This window comes from Marmota flaviventris, chromosome 3, assembly GCF_047511675.1.
Source record: "Marmota flaviventris isolate mMarFla1 chromosome 3, mMarFla1.hap1, whole genome shotgun sequence".
Lineage (NCBI taxonomy): Eukaryota > Metazoa > Chordata > Mammalia > Rodentia > Sciuridae > Marmota > Marmota flaviventris.
In genome coordinates this window covers 41,560,680-41,575,124 of record NC_092500.1, presented here as the reverse complement: position 1 = coordinate 41,575,124, position 14,445 = coordinate 41,560,680, and the positions used below count along the sequence as shown (strand labels likewise).

The 14,445-nt window shown below is 38.3% G+C and overlaps 1 protein-coding gene across 1 annotated transcript in view; it reads right to left on the bottom strand.

Annotated features, from left to right (window-relative positions):
* Positions 1–4,110: 4,110 nt before the first annotated feature.
* The window catches only part of E2f7 (E2F transcription factor 7), a 38,865-nt gene continuing 28,530 nt past the window's right edge, over positions 4,111–14,445 (bottom strand). Inside the window, exons 7-12 of the mRNA XM_027930361.2 lie at positions 12,132–12,314; positions 11,583–11,655; positions 9,159–9,642; positions 7,838–8,093; positions 5,930–6,345; positions 4,111–4,281 (exon numbers count right to left, since the gene is read on the bottom strand). Coding sequence (XP_027786162.2) covers positions 4,111–4,281; positions 5,930–6,345; positions 7,838–8,093; positions 9,159–9,642; positions 11,583–11,655; positions 12,132–12,314 — 1,583 coding nt within the window. The remainder of the gene's footprint in view (positions 4,282–5,929; positions 6,346–7,837; positions 8,094–9,158; positions 9,643–11,582; positions 11,656–12,131; positions 12,315–14,445) is intronic.

Genomic DNA, 14,445 nt, shown 5'->3' with positions numbered 1-14,445 from the left:
ACAGTAAATGTTTATTGAGTGAATAAATGATTAACATGACTAGTGAGATAGGGCTGTGCAGGAAATGTTAGATTCCAGTGAGACATAGCTGTTTATTTTAGTTTTCTCATGCTGCCATTGTGTGTGAAACCACAGCTACTCCAGTATCTTAGATGCACTGCTGTGTGCCTTCAGCTTGGTTGACCGTCATGGGGCACAATGCTGGGCTATAGGTGAGAAAAACTTAATTCCTGACGTGGAGGATCTCACAGTGTCCTGTGGAGGGACATGAGAAGGTTTTGAAACATGCATGGGAGACAGCCTATGCTAGAGAAATGGCGAGGAGGGCATTTTAGGAAGAGAAATGGCTCGTGTAAAGGTGTGGATGCACAAAAGATATGAACATGTGCATGGAGACTGGAGTGACAGAAAACACTAGATATTTACTGCAGGAATGTTTGTTTTGTTGTTTTTGTGGTAGTGGGAATTGAACCCAGGGATGCTCTAACACTGAGCTACCTTCCCAGCCTTTTTATTTTTTGAGACAGGGTCTCCCTAAGTTGCTGAGGTTGCCTTAAAAGTTGTGATCCTCCTGCCTCAGTGTCTTGAGTAGCTGGAATCACAGGTATACACACTGCACCATGCACAGGAAGATTTTAATACAGGGAATTGGTGCTTACACTGTGTCTTAAGGAAAGTAAGTGGAAGTCAAGGGATTGCTGAATGATGTCACCATTGCTATTGCCTAGTGGTTGGGAGGGGTGCTGTTTCCTCCCAATAGTTGGGGACAGTATGGAACTACTGCTGATATAGCTGGTACACAGTCTGGGATAATAGCATAAAGTATGGCTGCTGAAAAAACTGAGCTGGATGTACTGTAGGAGGAAGAGCCTCAGTGTCCTTTACTACCAATTTCACATGAGCATATCTTCCTGACAAAATCTCACCTAGAAGCTGGTAACAAGGGAATCTGGGGAATGTAGTTTCCAGGCTTCCAATTCTGTGGTAAAGAGAACTTAGGGGTTCAGTGGACAGTATCTGGCATAGCTAGCAAGGCACGTTGGATCCTGACTGTGAAGGGACTGGAAAGCCAGCCCAGAGTTAAGAGTATGGAATGGGATGCTGCTGAAACTTTAAAAGCAAGGTTGGCATGATTAAATTCATTTTATAAATTATTATTATAAATTATTGAATTCATTTTATAAGTTTTTATAAGCATCATGGAGCCCATTCTTCAGAACTAAAAAAACAAAACAAATTCCCCAATTTAAAAAAAGACAAGCTACAAGACAATAATTTATTGCATAGTTATTATGTAACTTGGAACCATGCAATGAAAAAGCATTTTAAAGAAAAATATTTAATAGTGACTCTTCCATCTAGTCAATAGTCTTCCCCCCAATTTTTTATTGAGTGCACATGTTGTGGCAGACATGGCAAATACAGATTTTATGAGGGCCTGGTTGGATATGTTGTAGCTGCGAATGGTTTTACCGAAAGGGTATGCAAAGAAAGCCAATCAGGAAATACAACCAACACTGCTTACTAAATGCATTGATTTTTATTGCTGTATTATAAAGCTTGATATTTTTCTAAAAAGAAAAAAAATTGGTTTACATGTAGTACAGTTACAAGTAGATAGCTATAGATAATATAACCATTAGGAGAAAGAGCAGAGCTAAATAATATGAAAACAAAAGCAGTATAAGCAGCAATAAAATTAATAACTACACAAATCTAGCAGTGCAATAAGACAAGCAGAAAGCAGCTTTACATTAAAAAAGTTAATTAAATACAGAAATAGCACCTTACAAAAAGTAATTGAGTAATGTAAACTTGGTAGGTAGATTCAAGTATAAGTTATACCCCCAACTTTTGTACCAGAATGAAAGGGTTTCACAAACCCTGGACAGTGTAGGGCACACACCCTCAGTGCCAACTCAAGGCTGCATTTGCTTAGCAGGATCACCAACGATTATTTTTTTCTTTTACTGAATTATACAATGATAGACTCAAGATTGCCATTGCTTCTTCACTACCCAGAATATCCAACCAAGTCTAGCTCAGCAGCTTCTCTACCATCAGTCGCTCTGTAAGAAAGATTCATTTTCCTAACAGAAAACACCACTGATTATTTGAGTGTACATATCATAAAGCACATTAAGTGGGTACTGAATACAGAAGTAATTTTTCTTGGTTTTGTGCTGCTAAATGTGGTCCCAAAATCGTAACATTCTCATTAATGCATGGTTTCTTAGCACCTCTCAAGAACCATGAATTCTCTGAGGTTAATGAATAATATGACAAAAAAGTTAAGTAGAGAGCTTGGTGAGGAAAAAAACAGGTCTATGTTTTTAATCTAAACATAGAATTTTAGTGAAAATATTCTGTCAAAGTTTTTGAGCATGATAGATTTAAATGCAGTATCCCACAAAGACTCACATGCTGCATATCCTGTAGCCTACCTGAAAAATGCATAATTTTTATTTGTCTTGATAAGGAACCCATCAGTACTAGTTCAGGGCAAACATTACCATGCAATTGATGATTAGAACCACGTTTTAAATCTAAATCTAGAGAAGACTTCAAAAAAGGGAAAAAAATCCTCTTGTAAACTTTAAGTTTAGTGTTCATAGAATTTGATATAAGTAGCAAATTTATTTAATCTGGCTACCTACCTCAAGTTTTTAAAAATCTTGGGGGGGTAATAAGGCTAATAGTATTCTGTAGTTAATATAAAGCTACTTTACTCAGACTCCCAGAGTCTCTTAAATTAATATTTTTATTCTTTTATACAATATTTTATTGGGTCTAAAAATAAAAATTAGCCCTATATAAAGATTCTAAATCTAAGACAGAAACTCAGAGAAAAGAAGGAAAAGCAGAGAAAAAAGGAAGGAAGTCTTTTACTCTGAAGAGACCAGAGTGAGGTAAATATCAATACATCTAGAACATAAAGAACTAGTTTGGTTTCTTAATGAACCCCTATAGTAATATGGTTTACAAAGGGATCTTGCGTAGCAGTTTACAGTATTGTGTTTGTGCTGGAACAATAAACCCCTGCAAGTACATTATGACTATGGTTTGAATATTCTTGGAAATGGAACATAATGTGTCCATTTTCTCTTTTACCCTTCCAAACAAACAGAAGAATCACCTATTGCCCTATATCAGTTTCTACACCATTATTATTCAGAATTTGACCAAAAGGTTTCACCTGGGTCCCAATTTTCCACATAATTACTTTCTACCATCTTGATTCATTTTACAAATAGCAATTGTTAGAAGGAATCCATACCTGATACTCTACAGTTAACGTTTAAATAAAAATGCAGGGCATGTACTGAAGGAAGCTGAGCACAGGAGAGTTTCTGAAATGAACAATAAAATCTCATTGTTTGCAGTTATCTGAGAAGCCATTGGGCTTCTAGTTCCCCTTAGTTCTCATGCCCACAGATAGGGTTAGCACAGTTCATTTATAGCCAGGTGTGTCATTCACAGTTATTTTGGTCTTGACATTTATCACGTATGTACATTTATCCACATTATTACTAGGTCGTAGAGTAAGTGCAGGGCAAATTATAGAAAAAAGTATAAACATTCAAGTCGTCATACCCTGAAATAAATGTGTTAAGCTGTAGTTGTAAACTTTTTGCACTAAATCCCATTTCAGGAACAAAATAAATAATACCATAGGATTCATAACTGAAGGCAGCTTCCTGATGAAGCTTAAGGAAGCAGTAGGTTTTTATAAACTGCAAAGTTCTCTCACCACAGATTTACTCATGTAAAGAATGCTCACCCTGGTTAAGTGCTGGACAGCCCTCCTTCAGAAAGCCACAAGGCTCCAGTAGCCTAATAGATCTGACTGCAGCAATCAGAGGATTTGAATCACAACCACGCCAGTCTATCTATCAGTGCTTTCACTGTGACACCACGCAGAGCCTGAACTCCAGCTGGTACTGAACGCACAGTTAATAATTAATAGATGCCCCATGATGCTGGGAAGTTAGCAGAACCAGTGGGTGAGAGGACCAAGGACACGAGCTGAGGGTGGGATGGTTCGTGTTCCACTTAGGACATCTCCTGTGATTCAGGGGGTCGGATCCCACCCACTGCCAAGGTGTCAGGTTAGTCGGGCCCACCACTCGGGATTTCTAGTCTCCTCTGGGCTGAGCTGGTGTTTCGTGACTGATTTCTTTCTCTTCTCCTGAGGACAGGGTCTCCAAGGCTGCCAGGTGTCTTGAAAAATGTTTCACGATGTGTGCGTCGGGTACTCTTGGGGGTCACTGGAGCAGGTGACTGAATAAAAAGAGCAAAACCAAAAGTGAAATCAATCTAACAGTCTCTAGGCTGGGAGCCCTTTCCTGACCTGTCATGGCCCTGTGCAGGTATCCCCTCCTGTGCTTTCCAATCACATGATTCCAACTTGTGTTTTTCACAATCCTGGCCACAACTGGACATTAGGCTGATGTTTACTTTGAGTGCAGAAAGGCGGCCTACCAAAAGGTTCCAAGTGTGGTCAGGGTCTAGAGCCAGGGTCTAGTCTCCCATCCTGAGGTGGGTGACTTTGGGCATCTGTCTCTCAGTTCAGTGCAGTGAGGATGATAAAACCACCAACTTCAGAGATCTGTAAGAATTAACTGAGATGACCTTTGTAAAGAACACTGAAGTAGATAATAAGTGTACATGTGTGGTATTCATGTACTTGCTAACACTTATTATCATTCATGTGAAATGTTAAATATTTGTTCCCTTAATGTACCCTAAAAGGCAAAGAAGAAAAGCTTGTTTATTGCTATATCTTCACTGACTTGATCAGTGCCCAGCTTGTAACTGGTGATCAAAAAGGCCTGTTGGGTTGGGAACACAGCTCAGTGGTAGATGCTTACTCAGCATACGTGAGGTCCAAGGTTCAATCCCCAGCATTGGAGGAAAAAAGTTTAAGTCATGCTATAATCATCTTATTTAAAAACCAACATGATTATTTCAATACCTAGCAAGCTTCTGAGCCTTTAAATAACTTGTCTAAAATAATTTTGGTCAAACATTACTTTTATGCCAGGTGTAGTGGCGCATGCCTGTAATTCTAGTGGCTTGGGAGGCTAAGGTAGGAGGATGGCAAGTTCAAAGCCAACCTCAGCAAAGGCGAGGCACTGAACAACTCAGTGAGACTCTTTCTCTAAATAAAATACAAAATACAAAATAGGGCTGAGGATGTGGCTCAGTGGTCAAGTGCCCTTGTTCAATCCCTGGTACCCTCCCCCAAAACCAAAACAAAACAACATTATTTTTTCTAGGAGAGTAAGTAATCACTCCAAAGAGATGTTTAATGACAACTACAAATGGCATTTGAGGGACAAATACAGTTCTGATGAACTTGTATGGATTACATATGTACATTTTTAGAGTATTTATATAGGTAGATATCTAGATATCACATTCTTGAAGAAATGATTGATGTTAAGAATCATTCATTCAGCATTGGCTGGGTCTGTTTCTGCTCATCAAAGTGTCACCAACACTGATGACTACGCTTAGAGTAAGCACTTGGAGCTCAAGAAATGACAAGATTTAGTATCAAGTCTGTTTCTCTGGATTGTTTCTATACCTGAACGATTAAAATTTAAGATGGTCTTCTTAAATGACCTAATGAAATAAAAGCCTGGAGATCACTGAAATCATCTAAGTATGTGGCATGCCTCAAAAATCTCCCCTAACTATGCCTAAATAGGTTCCTTCTAATTCTAGGATACAGAATGACAACTGAAAAAATTACTTTTGTCTTGAAAATATAGGATCTCCTACCTTATATCTCATATATAATAAGCAGATAACTGTGGGTTCACAGTGGAAGCCAGTAACACCTCTGTCCTGTAGCCATGTGGCTAAAGTGAAAGCTAACTAAATGTAGACACCCCACCACAGTGACAGAACCATCAGGCCTCACCTGTTGTACTGCTGAGACTGGATGACCCATGTACACAGGAGAGTCAGGTTGGATGAGGTGGTGTGACCTTGACATCACTGGACTCAGGTTCAGAGAGGGCTGACTCTGAAGCTGAGGGTCTGCAGAAGGAAGCGTAGAGGACTTTGGATTGACCATGGCTGCAGGGCTGAGAAGAAGATGTGCTGTAGATCCAAGGCCAGGCAAGCTGAAACTCACAGGTACCGTATTTGGGAGAGTGCCAGGAGCAGAAGAAATCGGGCTGGGCATCGTGGGAGAATAGAGAACAGAAAAAGGGCCCAGAGTCGGAGATGGTAAGACCATACAAGGAACGCTGAAGGATGGCAGCTGACCTGAGGATGGTCCCATAGCATGGGGAGTTTGACTGCCAGATAAGAGCACATTGAAACCATTGATTCCTGAAACAAGAATAACAAAGTGAAGATCAACATGACATAAAGGTTCCACTCCTGCTGACATTCTTCATGGCCCTTTCAAATGGGAGTCCCCGATAAATCAGCGAATGGTGGAAGCTTCCCCCACCTGATCAGGTCAAATGCCTTCTCTTTGCTCTTCTAGCCCACATGGCTCCTTCACACTGGTGGCCAAGACTGTACCCCCAAATTACTTGCATGAAAATGCAGGTCATGCCTGTGGAAGGTTCTTAACGTGAGTACCACTGAACTCAAGGAGGAAAGTGAAACTTGGATGGGAAAAAGCATATCTTTATTTTTATGAATTTCTAACTAAAAATTTATCTTTCCCTCGATGATCACAGGCAACAAATTACAACAGTATTTACAAAGATGTTCATATTTCTTTATAGTTATTGGGATGATTTTAACTCATCACAACTTTGAAAAAAATGGTAATTTTAGACTTGCTACCAGTTCTTTTTATTGCTACAAATAATTTCAAATATTATTTTTCTTCTTTATTTTAATATAATTGGTTCTTTGTAATTCTATGTATTCAATTCTCTGCATTTGTAAACATTTTGAAGAGAATCCACAGATCTCTCCAGGCTATACAATGGTCTATGGCTGAGAAAAAGTACAAAATTCCTATGCTGGGATATAATTTTCATTCAGCATTGGCTGAGTCTGTTTCTGCTAATCAAAGTGTCACCAACACTGATGACTGTGCTTAAAGTAAGCACTCAGAGCTCAAGAAACGACAAGTGGGTAATGGACTAAGGCCTACCTAATCTGTTCTGGAAGGTCAGGTTTAAGCCACCAAGAAACCGAGAGTCAAGTCTCTGCATATACTTCTGTGCATGTAGAGACTAGCTTTATCGTACAAAGAACATATCTTAAAAATTAAGTTCCTATTGTAATTCAGCTTTAATTCAAAACAGTAACAGCATTTGACTAAGTCTTTCTAAGTACCAGACACTATTATTTTAGATCCTTTAGACTTATTATTAAATCTAATTCAATTTTCACAGTACTCTTATGAAACAGGTGCTATTATTACTGGTGTTTTACAGATAATGATGGCTGAATACTTAAGTTCTCTCAGATTATAAGTGGTTTTAAATGTCAAGCCCTCCAGAGACAGAACCTAGCTGCACACAATGGCCAATAGATTCACACTATTACTCTTAACCAATGCCCAAATTCTGAAAATAAAATCTTTTAAATTTGTTTTGATTTTTAAACAAAAAAATTCTAACGAATTTTTAAAAAAATCATTCGCCCTAACTGTTTTCCTGCTGTTGGTGAAGCAGAGCAGCCTCATCCTTCATTTTATACATGAAGAAAACAAGGAGGCTGAAAGTAAAATGGCAATAGGTAGCAGCCAACTCAATGAACTTCTTTCTTTGGTCAGATGACACAGACAAAAATTTAAAAATTCAATTTATGATCCAAATCCCACAGGGACTCTTTAAGACATGATGACATCTCTTACCAGCTGGAGACTGCACATAAAGACACTGCAGCAAAGAGGGCTCTTTGGTGCTTTCATTTTCTTTTGAAGGCTTTTCAGTATCTATTTTTTTTGAAGGATTTCCACACTCAGCAGAAGTGAAGCAGTTTGCTGCAGCCTTTCCTGAAACCTCTTCTGCAACAAGGAGTTGACTATTCACATGAGCATCTTCCAGGGGCATAGATCCCCTGTTTCCCGTTGACTTGGGAGACGCAAGGTCTGTGGAACCTGAGGATTTCTAAGCATAACCAAACCAGGAAGCAGAAAAGCAAGTCAAAATTCCAGTACTCAGTCTTATAATGGTTTGTCAAAATACCTAATACAAAAACAAAAAAAGTACAACACAGCTGTGTGCCTCAATGACTTGTGTATGTTCTTTTCATCCTATTTATAGGAATAGCGTGAAGATGGATGTAATGCCATGTCTATCTATAGACTTATGACTCCTCAGTTAGAAATGATAAAGATTTTAGTAATGGAAATCTGGCCCTGGTGTTTAGATTATGAAATAATTTTCTGAGCTGTTAACACAAAAAGGATGTTGATGCTGCAGTCTCATGTGGCTTTCTAAGAACTGTGGCCTGGCTCAAAGCCACATCAGTGGTCTAACACGTGTTTGTCAGTCTTTCACTTCGGATCCGCAACCCCAAGCTATAAACAAAATTAGGAAAATTCATCCTGGCAAGAGTAGAAAAGAAAGGTTCATAATTAATGGAATGACCTCCATGCAGTGTGCCCAGCTGACTCCTGAAAACTGCTCTAAGGACATCCTTCTGCTTCATATTTTACTGGGCACATCTCATTAACCTCTGCATGGCTACTAAGTGGGGAATGTGGAAAGCTCATATTTTTGTTTTTTATTAATTTTGTAGCTATGCAAATGGACTCACTGGGCAGTAAAGAGAACCAACCAAGTAAGGGCACAGCTAATCAGCTAGCACCCATGTTCCTGACTCTGAACTCAGCTGCATCCTGGACTGAGCTGATTATTGCAGGGATTCCAGCTTGATTTCTTTTTTTTTTTGTTAATCGCATATAAAAAGACTGGGAAGAAATATGCAAACAGGTTAGCAGTGATTGCACTATGGGTAAGTTAATGGATAGGTTGTTTTCTTCTTTCTTACAGTACTATTTTGTGGCAAGATTTTTGGGGGAGCCAGTTCAGAGTTTAATTATTGATATAAGTGACACATGAAATATCCTTATATTCCAGATTCTATTGGCTATTAGTATCTGTGTGTCTATATTAAGAAGCTCAGGGATAATGGGAAATCACCAGACACATCTACCCATATTCCTTTACCTTGGGCATGACAAGGGATAAGGGGCTATCTTCAAATTCCTGACTTTGTCTTTTAGCAGCGGGCTCATCCTCTTGCAGCTTCCTCTCTACACAGAGGCGCTTCTGAGCTGAGGGTGTGAATGAAGGCTCTGATGCAGCAGGAACTTCTGAGCTTCTGCTGTCTATTTCTGATGCAGAATCAGGGGACAGTCCCTCCTGCAAGCTCCCATACAGCATGAACAGTGAGGCAGAGGGCACATACACCAGGGGCTGCCCGGCAATTAGAGCAGGCTTCAAGCTCTCCATGTCAGAGGTTGGGGAAGTAAGCGGGACACCAACTTTTCCATTGAGACCATTCTGCATGGAGAAAGCCTGCAAGTCTGTTTGAGCAACAGAAAATACTTGGTGGGCTAAAGGATTAACACAATAGTCTGAGTCAACAGGAAGGACAGGGTCCAAGCTGCTTGCTGGAGGCACCACTCTCTTACTGGCAAAGGCTTTTGCCCTGTAATAAAAAGAAACATAATGAGTACCATCAACTACCACATTCTACCAGCTCTTGACTCTTCACTTAAGAGAGCCCTACAAATCAGGAGTGAGGTACTGCTCAGGGTGGTGTTCAAATATACTCCCTGAGCTTACGTTAGCTTTTCCCAAGGCAGAAGAGCAGGCACACTATGCATGGATGGTTAGGGTTGGAGAGGGGGTGCTGATGTGGGAAGAGCTGTTAGGGACTCTCAGATGATACTTTTATGATTGGCACAGTATTGAACATTTTATACAATTATTACAATAGTAGCTATTCTTATTCTCTCCCAACCCCCCACCCGTTTTAATAGTGAGGAAAACTGAAACTCAGAGGTTTAATCAACCTGCCTAAGGCAACTTAGCTCTAAAGTGGTGAAGATGTGCATTATACCATGTTTGATGGCAAAGCTTGTGTTCTCAGTCACTCAAAGAGATCTTGGGCAGAGTTTGATTTAAAGAAAGAATTTGTCTCAAATTCAGTGTGAAACAAATGAAGTGGGCAGTGAGTAAGGAAATAAGATTATTTACTAAATGATTACTTTGTCATTCTCATTTCACTCTTCTCAGTATTACTACAGAATTCAAGACAGTATATGTCCAAAGTTAGGATCCATTAATATATGAGATTATAAGTGATGCTTCTGTCTCTATCATAAAAAACTCCAAATATTCAAAAGCATATTTGCATTGTTAGTACATTTTTAGAAAGGGATGAGGGAAATTGTTCAAGAAATGGTGAACAAAAGATAGGGATTTTTCTCCAGCCCTTCTGATGGAATTGTTAAGACCCACTTTGTCCACCTTCTTATCATCCATTTTATTGCTGGGAACAAAATGGAGCACTCAGGGCTGCAGAGATGAGAACATCTCTTTAGCCATGGCCTCCCTAAGTGAGGAATTCATATTACTCAGTTGAGAAACTCAACTAGCCCACATGGAGGGTATCAACCACCAACCAACCCCAGCCAGTTGCTTTAATCCCATCTCCACCAACATCACCACCACCTGCCCCCAGATGTTCTTTCTGTCATCTCTGTCTTTTGAGCAAGTCTTGCTGACTCTGTCTTACACTGATTTCCCTTCCTTTCAATCTCTAGCTGACCTGGCTTAGATCTGCACCACAGCAAACCAGAACCAACACAAAGCTTGTTCTGTGATCTGATCTTCTTCCAATCCCACCTACTCAAAGCAGCCAGAAGGTTCTTCTTTACTAAACCTGCAATAGTTCTTTACTATCTAGTGAATCCAAACTCTTCCACCTGGAGTTCAATGCTTCTTGCCAACCTGACCTATACTCAAGTTCTTCTTATGAATGGTGTTTCCTTTTACTATTCTATTTGGACAAATCATGACAGTGAAACTAATCAGATTTTGTCCCTCTGCTTCCTGACCTTGGCTCAGATAAGACCTGGGAATTAGTAAACAAAGTTAGCTATGGTGGTCACAAAGTGATTTACGGGATGAAGATGCATCATTTCCCAGTGTCATGTTAGTATAGTGACTTGTTTTTTTGTTTTATGTTTTTTCCCCCCAGTATATTATCTTTTAATTTTGTTCCCTACATCCTATCATAGCTTAGGGGATGAATTTTTCACACTTTCATGTCCCAGATGCTATGTTTTGAAGTGTTGGGTACAGCAATTCTTTTTTTAAACTATTTTTTAGTTGTAGTTGGTCACAATACCTTTTTTTTATTTGTTGACTTTTATGTGGTGTCAAGGATCAAACCCAGGGCCTTGTATGTGCTAGGTGAGCACTCTACTGCTGAGCCCACTACAATCCCAGCCCCAGGGTACAGCAATTCTAATAAAAATGATGACTTAAATTTTATCTTTTGATGAGTAGCATTTCAATTTTGTCAAAAATTAATAGTACAAAATAGAAAGAATGCACTCTGAGTTTTTAAAGAGTACTTACTGTGAATTGTCTTCTATTTTCTGTCTGTAGACAGCTGCTAGACTTCCAATTTCTAAGGAATAGCCACCTGATCCTGAAAAGGAAAATGAAGATTTACAATAAGGGATTTATGCATACTAATTACATAAAACAGAATTTATTACTCATAGTTCAAGAATTATAAGACTATCTCAAATATGTTCTGGTTTTGATTCAGAAGGAAGTTTCCAGAAGCTAGCTGTTAATGGTGAATTCAAATCTCATTAATAATTAGTAAGGAAATCAAACCAAATCAGTGCTTTGAATTTCTGAGATATATTGAATAGGTCTACTATGGCAAACCAATTGATCAAGTGACCAGATCTATTTCAGGCATGGGGAAATGTCCATATACTGTGAAGTCAGCATCTCCTTTGCTGTCAATAATTATTGTACCTCAGGCAAATGAAAAGCAGACTTCTGAAAAAACAGGCAAGATCTAGAGTCAGATCATTTTAGAATGCTAGCATGTGGGGAGGGCTACAATTACATGGCAACCGATGGATTCCATGGGTCATGTAGGGCAGATACCTTGTTCTCTGCACGGGCTGCTGGGTTCTGAGCTCACTTTCCTCTGTATCCTCTCAGAAGTCTGAACTGTGTTAAAGGAACCATAACGAGCCAGCCTCTGTTTTGCACATACTTGAATCTTGCCATATGTTTCTCTTTTTAATTCTGGTAAGACAGATGCAGAAACATCCACTAGTTCTTCATCTAAATAAATGAGAATTGGTAGTGTTATTATACAGCTATAATTCAGGATAAGTTTAGTCCTTTGAAGAAATGGCTTTGAACCTATAATTGAAATGAAGTTACCCTATAAATCAAAAACTAAGACAATTAAAGGAATTTTATAAGCCTTGTCTCAAACCCCAATTTCTTTCAATGTACTCAATTTTTTTTAAAGTTAGTGGATGACTATAAAGTAAGAATGAATCCATATATATTCTAAAATTATCTGAACTGCAACAAAAGTAGAGCAAGATGTTCTTTAACCCAAATTAGAACAGGCCTGACATTTTAATGCTCTGTTGGGGCAGAGAGTATCAAAGGAAAACCTGACCATGTTCAACCCAACATGCATATTTTCAGATTCACTTTCAAGATTAATTGAGATCAGCTCTTATGCCAAAGCTCTAGGGCAATGAGTAGGAGAATCTTTGTTTTCTATTGTACTTTATTATTTCTTTCTTATGCAGCAGAACAGTGAGGATAATAGAAGCCATTTTGTGCTTAAAGGGTCAGGATAGAACTTCCCATGTAGACTCTGGCAGTTATTCCTATTTGTCCAGGTAGTCATTTCTTCCTTGCTTGTTTTTTCTAAGCTTAAAATATGCCTATTTTAATTATAAAACTGATTTAATACACTGAAAAGTACAGCAAGACTTACATTTTATAAAATGCCTATTTTCATGTTAAAGCAACTTTAAAATTGAAACAAAAGAAACCTTATCATTTTGTTTTTAATATAACAAAAGCCCAATAAAATTCCTTTTAGAAAATCAAATCACAGAACCATAAAGAAGAAAATTAGACCAAGTCAGAAACAGGGACCATATTTGCCCTCCATCCTGAATTGAATAAAAATATTTGACAAAATATATAAACAATGGCTTTTAGGACACTGGACATCAGACAGTGACCCCTTAGGGACAGGTATAAGGTGAGTTCTATGACTGTCTTGAAGCCAGAGGAAAGACTGAGTACATTATTTGGAGACATTAAAGAAAAAAGTCTAAATTAAACATTTAGAGGTAAAATGCTGAAGATGAAAAATAGTGTATGAGATTAATGGTAGATTAGATATTAAGGGAAAAATGAAAAAAGAAAAGTGAACTTGAAGATACAGCAAGAGAAACTGAAATGAAAGAGTTAAAAAGATTGAAAGACAATTTCAAGAAGCCAAATACAACTGGAATTCTAAAGGACAGGAAATAGGAAGACAAAAAATATGTGAAGAAATAATAACTGGAAATTTGCCAGATTTGAAGAAAACTTTAAACCTGTAGATCCAAGAAGCTCAACAAACCCAAGAACATGAAACACAAAGTACACCAAGTCACACATCATCAAATTGTTTAAAGTCAGCATAGACGTAAATTTTAAAGCATTGACACATTATATACAGAAGAGGATGACAGCAGATTCTTTGTTAAATAATGCAAGCTAGCAGACAGTGGAGCAAGTTCTTTAAAATGCTGAAAAGAAAAACTTTTGGGCTGGGGAGGAAGCTCAGTGGTAGAGCAGTTGCCTACCATATGTGCCCTGGGTTCAATCCCAAGCACCATAAAAGAAAAAGAACAAAAACCAAACCAAACCCCAGCACCAGAAAAGAAAAAGAACAAAACAAAACCCTTTAACCTAGCATCCTTTATCCAGTGAAAATATATTTCAGATCTAAAGGTGAACTAAAGATGTTTTCAGACATACAGCAGTTGGAAGAATTCTTTACTGGCAAATCAGTACTACAAAATGTTTTTAAAAGTCCATCAAACAGAAGAAAAATGATACCAAATGGAAATCTACATCTACCAAAAGGTAAGATGTTTACCAGAAATGGTAGCTATAGGAAAAGATAAAATTGTTTTTATTAAAATAGTTTTAAAAGATGATCATCTATCTAAACTAAAAAATGCATGGTGGGGTTTATAATATACATAGGAGTAAAATGTTTGACAATAATAGCATAAAGGACAGGCAGGAAAAATGAAAGGTAAGGTTCTTATACATGTTGTATAATATCACCTGAAAATAGACTGTGATAAATGTATACAATGAACCCTAAAGCAGCCATTAAAATAATACTAAAGAGTTACAGCTGGAGCTCAGGTTGTGGTCAGCAGTA